This window comes from Pseudorca crassidens, chromosome 2 (assembly GCF_039906515.1).
Source record: "Pseudorca crassidens isolate mPseCra1 chromosome 2, mPseCra1.hap1, whole genome shotgun sequence".
Lineage (NCBI taxonomy): Eukaryota > Metazoa > Chordata > Mammalia > Artiodactyla > Delphinidae > Pseudorca > Pseudorca crassidens.
In genome coordinates, this window is record NC_090297.1 from 184,720,394 (window position 1) to 184,726,393 (window position 6,000).

The 6,000-nt window shown below is 59.4% G+C and overlaps 1 protein-coding gene across 3 annotated transcripts in view; it reads left to right on the top strand.

Moving 5' to 3' along the window:
• The window catches only part of IPO9 (importin 9), a 46,243-nt gene extending 40,591 nt beyond the window's left edge, over positions 1-5,652 (top strand). For 2 of the 3 annotated variants that reach the window (XM_067729895.1, XM_067729897.1), the window contains exons 16-24: positions 68-216; positions 673-801; positions 1,404-1,679; positions 1,789-1,955; positions 2,490-2,623; positions 3,577-3,699; positions 4,025-4,129; positions 4,288-4,364; positions 4,704-5,652. In XM_067729895.1, coding sequence (XP_067585996.1) covers positions 68-216; positions 673-801; positions 1,404-1,679; positions 1,789-1,955; positions 2,490-2,623; positions 3,577-3,699; positions 4,025-4,129; positions 4,288-4,364; positions 4,704-4,814 — 1,271 coding nt within the window. In that variant the 3' untranslated portion in view covers positions 4,815-5,652. Of the gene's footprint in view, positions 1-67; positions 217-672; positions 802-1,403; positions 1,680-1,788; positions 1,956-2,489; positions 2,624-3,576; positions 3,700-4,024; positions 4,130-4,287; positions 4,365-4,703 lie in introns of those variants that run through there. The other variant, XM_067729896.1, reaches the window with a different exon arrangement.
• The last annotated feature ends 348 nt before the right edge of the window (positions 5,653-6,000 follow it).

The window sequence follows — 6,000 nt, forward strand, 5'->3', positions numbered from 1 at the left end:
CAGCATTAAGGCAGAAGCACACACAGACCACCAGGCGGGGGGACTCATGTTGCCTTCTCCACTTCAGATCCTGTGGTCGCCTCGCTGGCTCAGGACATCTTCAAGGAGCTGTCCCAGATTGAAGCCTGCCAGGGCCCCATGCAGATGAGGCTGATTCCCACCCTGGTCAGCATCATGCAGGCACCAGCAGACAAGATCCCTGCGGGGCTCTGTGCGGTACGGCAGTCGTTACGGGGCCGGGGTGGGGATGAGAGAGCACGCGCGAGCCCTGCACGAGCCCCCCGAGATCCCACCCCGCTGACGCCGACCAGCAGTGTGATATGTTCACGGGGTGATGTTCCTGGGCTGCTTCACCCACGAGGACAGTGGCTGGTTCTCGAGGCTTTCAGAAGGGAGCTCTTGTTCCCAAGGTGCCCTCGGTGATTGGACAGTCCCGTGATGACACTGTCCCTGGCTGTCCAGTCAACCTCCGCCCCCGCCCACCCCCATGGCTTCTCATGTGATGAGCTGCCGCCAGGAGACTGAGAGTACCCTCTGCTGTCTTCCTCTTCCAGAAACGCGCCTTTCATTATGAGTGTCTCTGGGTTGGTGGGTGGGCTCCGCACAGTAAGGATCTTGTTGTTGGGCCCCCCTCCGCCCACCCCAGAGGCAAGCCTGACTTCTCTCCTGCAGACGGCCATTGACATCCTGACCACGGTCGTGCGGAACACGAAGCCCCCCCTCTCCCAGCTGCTTATCTGCCAGGCTTTCCCTGCTGTGGCCCAGTGCACCCTCCACACGGATGACAACGCCACCATGCAGGTATCTCCGCGCAGGTATCACCACGCAGGTGTCTGAGCCGCGGTGCATGTGCAGCAGGCTGAGCAGTTGGACACCATTTCCTGCCTTTGAGAGAGAAACCCCTCAAATCCATATTTACCCAGAGGACCCAGGCAGGGTTCCGACTGCTGAAACCAAGACGTTCTGTGCGTCTCAGAGGTGTGAGTGCCAGCCATCCTGCTCTCTGTGTCTGGGTATTGCTGCGGCGGAAGAGCTTATAGATGTACAGACTAACGAAGTCAGCAAAGGGACCGGCCTTTGGAGACCTGTAGGCAGCGTGGTTGGTGGGAGGCTGCTTTATGCTCACAGAGACCTGCAGTCCCCCCAGTCACTGCTGTGTCTTAGCTGTTTTCTCAGTACCAGAGGTAGAGCTTTACGGTTGAAACTCCGTTTGCGTGTCCATTCTCCCTTTGATGAGAAGCGCGCGTTTCTGAGCTAACCGATGCGGCACAGCAGAGACAGGGTGGTGCGCGCCTGTGTCTGCAACGGCGAGGCCCCAACTCCGGCGGGATGAGCCCCCCAGACCCTGCAGACGGAGGGCTTGTGTGCCCGCGGCTGACCTAGTCCCCTCCCTTGTCTCCTAGAATGGTGGTGAGTGCCTGCGGGCCTACGTGTCGGTGACGCTGGAGCAGGTGGCCCAGTGGCATGACGAGCAGGGCCACAATGGGCTGTGGTACGTGATGCAGGTGGTGAGCCAGCTCCTGGACCCCCGCACCTCCGAGTTCACTGCCGCCTTCGTGGGCCGCCTCGTGTCCACCCTCATCTCCAAGGCGGGGCGGGAGCTGGGGGAGAACCTGGACCAGATTCTCCGTGCCATTCTCAGCAAGATGCAGCAGGCGGAGACGCTCAGCGTCATGCAGGTAGGACGGCCCCAGCCCCTGAGACGCTGGCGAGGGAACGGCCACGCTGCCCTCTGTTTCCTGCCTGGCTGCCTGAGTCCCTGAAGCAGGTGTCCTCCTGTCCCCCCAGTCCCTGATCATGGTGTTCGCCCACCTGGTGCACACCCAGCTGGAGCCCCTCCTGGAGTTCCTGTGCAGCCTCCCGGGGCCCACCGGCAAGCCTGCCCTGGAGTTCGTGATGGCCGAGTGGACCAGCCGCCAGCACCTCTTCTACGGGCAGTACGAGGGCAAAGTCAGGTGGGGCCGCGTCCTCCTCCTCTGGGCCTTCCGCCTCTTCCCCTGACTTGAGCTACCCAGCTGCCCGTTGCGTTCCTTTTCCCTCTGTTTCTTTCTGGCTAAACTGTATATTCAAGTAGCTGCCCTCTTGAAATTCCCAGAAGATAGTCATCACAGGTAGAGCGTGTGTTTTTGATCTCTGCCGGCTAGAGACCCTCCCCTGCCCGCACCTTCACCCAGCCAAGTGCTGCTGGCGGCTTCCTCTTCTTCACAAACCCAGCTTTCTGACTTTTTGTCCACGGCGTCTCATCACCCCACACTCCCTCTGGTGCGGACGTCGTCGTGCTGCTCACCCGCTCCGGCTTTGTTCAAGGACAGCTCTCATCCGACCGTCCGTAGGAACATGAGATCCCCTTTGCAGCCAGACTCTCTTCTGTGCCCTAATTAGTTGTGAAAGCACTTGCACGCTCCAAGTGTCGGGACGTAACTGCCTGTCTCCTTGGGGTGCACTCCGAGGGGGCAGCTGATCGGCCCTCTCTGGCTCTTCCTCGCCAGCTCTGTGGCGCTGTGTAAGCTGCTTCAGCACGGCATCAACGCGGATGACAAGCGGCTGCAGGACATCCGCGTGAAGGGGGAGGAGATCCACAGCCTGGACGAGGGCACCCGCACGCGCTCCAAGGCGGCCAAGAGTGGGTGACGCTGCTCCCCTCACACACACGCACTGCCACCCCCACCCCACCCTGCCCCCGGGGCTCAGGACACCTGGGCTGGGAGGCGGTTAAGACATGGTTGTTAGTGATGGGTTTGATAAGAAGCGGCAGAGAACCCCAGGTGAACAGTGGAGCAGAGCGTGGGTCCTTCTGCTGCTGCAAGTGGACAAGAGTCCCAGGTACAGGGACCCCCGGCATCCAGCTTCATTCTGGGCCTTGGATGCCCACTTCTCGTGTCTCTGTGTCTGATTACCTTTGGCTTGTGACTCGTGATGTGTGGGCAGAGCGCAGAGCTGCCTTCTTTTTTTTTTTTAATTTACCATCTTAAATTAAATTTATTTTTTCTGCATTGGGTCTTCGTTGCTGCACGCAGGCTTTCTCTGGTTGCGGGGTGCACGGGCTTCTCACTGCGGTGGCTTCTCTTGTTGCGGAGCGCAGGCTCAGTAGTTGTGGCTCGCGGGCTCTAGAGTGCAGGCTTAGTAGTCGTGCCTCATAGGCTTAGTCGCTCCGTGGCATGCGGGATCCTTCCGGACCGGGGCTTGCACCCGTGTCCCCTGCATCGGCAGGCAGACTCTCAACCGCTGCGCCACCAGGGAAGCCCTGGAGCTGCCTTCTTTAACTGCAGGTTTGCGCTCACCTGTGCTGTTTCTCAAACTGCAAGTCCCAGGGCCCGGAGTGCTCCACCCTGTGCAGGTCGCTGGTTTGCAGGCTTTTTTACTGGCAAAGCCTGTCTCCTTTGGTCCCCGAAATCTCTCATCTCTCCTGACTTCTAAACTCCTGTAGCGTGGCGCAGAACGAAGCTATTTAATTTTCCGTCGTGCCTCAGGGCTGGGTGTGGGCTGGGCAGTGGAGAGCCGGGGGAGGTGTGGCGCACTGCCTCGCGGGGCAGCGGCCCAGGGACAGTGGGACGTGGAGCCTCCTCCTCCTTCCAGACCCTGAGCGCTGGACCAGCGTCCCCCTGCTGGTCAAGATCCTGAAGCTGATCATCAGCGAGCTGTCCAGCGTCACGGAGGCCAACGCCGCGCGCCAGGCTGCCCCCGCAGAGTGGAGCCAAGGTGCCCGCCCTCCCTGGAGGCTGGGTTGGCAGCCAGGCCCCGGGCTTGCAGATCGCTGGCTGGCTGGCTGGCAGAGTCCCCGACGGCCCAGGCTGATCTCCAGGGTCTGCCTGCAGCACCTCGGGGGTGGCCAGGAGGCCAGCGCTTCCGGCTCCGATTGTTCCGCAGAGCCTCTCGGCCTGTCCTCTCCCCCCAGTCGGACTTGGTGGGGGGATCTGGCCAGGTCCTCTACCACTGGGGCCCGCGGGGCTTCTGTGTCCCGGCCGGTCTGGGTGTGGGAGGGAGACGCGTGCGCGTGCTGCAGCTGCTTCTCGGCCCCGTGCAGATGACTCCAGCGACATGTGGGACGACCAGGAGGAGGACGACGACGACGAGGAGGATGGCCTGGCGGGCCAGCTCTTGTCCGATATTCTTGCCACGAGTAAATACGGTGAGCGTCGAGGCCAGCCCCGTGCACGCCGGCACCAAGAGCGGGGCGCCCAGGGAACGTCCCATGGGCTTGTGTACCCCTTGACCTCAGCCGTGTGGGTGCTGCCTGCCCCCCGGGGCCTGTGCGCCCTGACCCTCCCTGGCTTGGTGTCTCTCCAGAGGAGGATTACTACGAGGATGATGAGGAAGACGACCCTGATGCCCTGAAGGACCCTCTCTATCAGGTCGATCTGCAGGTGAGGGTGTCCAGAGATGGTGTCTCGCCAGCAGCCGTGGCTCAGCACCATTGCGGCTCGCCTCGTCTCGCCCGGTGGGCAGGGCTGGGGGAGGGCGGGGACTCTGCACCCAGGGGCTTCCTGCCCTTGCCCCGTGCTGGAATCCAGCGTCCTGGGGCTGTGTCCTAGCGGTGGATTGCAAGGTGTGGTCTTGGGAAATCCCTGTGGAATTCAGTCTCTGGGTTGAACCTTCCCTAGAGCCAAGAATGGGCAAGCATCCCTGGGGCACTGGCACCAGTGTGAAGGCCAGTGGTTCCCGCCCTCAGGGACGCCTCCCTCCTCGTTCCTCCGTTCCTCCAGGCGTACCTCACGGACTTCCTCTGCCAGTTTGCTCAGCAGCCCTGCTACGTGGTGTTCTCAGGCCACCTCAACGACCACGAGAGGCGGGTTCTGCAGACCATTGGCATCTGAAACGGTCCTCCTCCCACCCCGACGCACACCGTTTTGCGGCCCTCACTGGCCTTGAGATGCACTTTCTTCTCAGCCGGGAGCGGCCTCTGCAGAGTGACACTGACAGTACAGACCAGGCTCACCAGTGCCATCACCTAGGAATGCTGGAACAAAGGACGTTTCCCAAAGTACCCTGAAGAAGCCCGTCTCTGGAACCTTTTTGTCCCCAGCTGTGCCCACCTTTGCTCCTAGAGCCCTCTGCTGGCCGGGCCAGAAACAGTGCCCAGAAGGGTTTTACGTGTTCGTGGACTATTTGGCCTCGCCTGACGAGCACCGGAGGTCACGACTATTCATATTCTAAAGTGGACCTGTTTCCTTCCGCAGGACATCTGACGTGTTCAGATAGGAATACCCTCGGGAGACAGTGGTGTTTTCTGCCCCCCACCGCAGACGTGCTGGGTCTTGTAGGAGCGAGGGGAAGCAGCGCCAGGGACCCCCGTTCCTCCTGCGACACTGAGACTCCCCGTCGAAGGAGGTCATGTTGGTTTTGCCTCGTTGCATGACAGCCCCTCCCCGACGCTGTTCCTCTGTATACGTGCGCGCACGGGATAAGCCAGACACGTGGCAATTTGTTTTTCCTTTTTTAGAAAAAAAAAAAAAAAATGGGGGAAAAACAGATTTTTTTAAAAAGTCCACCTGACCCAACCATATTTAACATGCCTCTCACACACATCCCCACACAGTCTGATATTCAGAGGCTCCCCCTCTCCCTCAGGAATTCTCTAAGATGGGTAAGTTGTAGCCCTCAAATTTGCAATGTGTATTTTTCTAGGAGAGTAAAGTAATCTTTACAAATGAATTTAGTCTGCATGGTATAAGGTGTCTCAGCACCTCTGCCTTCTATTCCTTTTAGAAGGAAAATTAAAATGAGGGGAAAGGCTTAGGTAGAGCCATGTAGTAGATACCCTTGTGTGTTTTAGCTGACCTAGAGGAAGTGATTGATTCTCCCAGTTGGGAATAGTCTGTGGTGGGCTCAAAAGTGAATGAGGATAAGAAATCAGGAGGAGGAAGGTGGATTAGCCCGGCAGCCCCTTTTTTGGTACTGCCCACACCCAGCGCCCCATTTTTAATAGCTGCAGAGTATTCCTTTAGGGTGGTGGTCTCAGCGGGAAAATAGAATATAAACTGAATTTAACTCTCTCAAGGA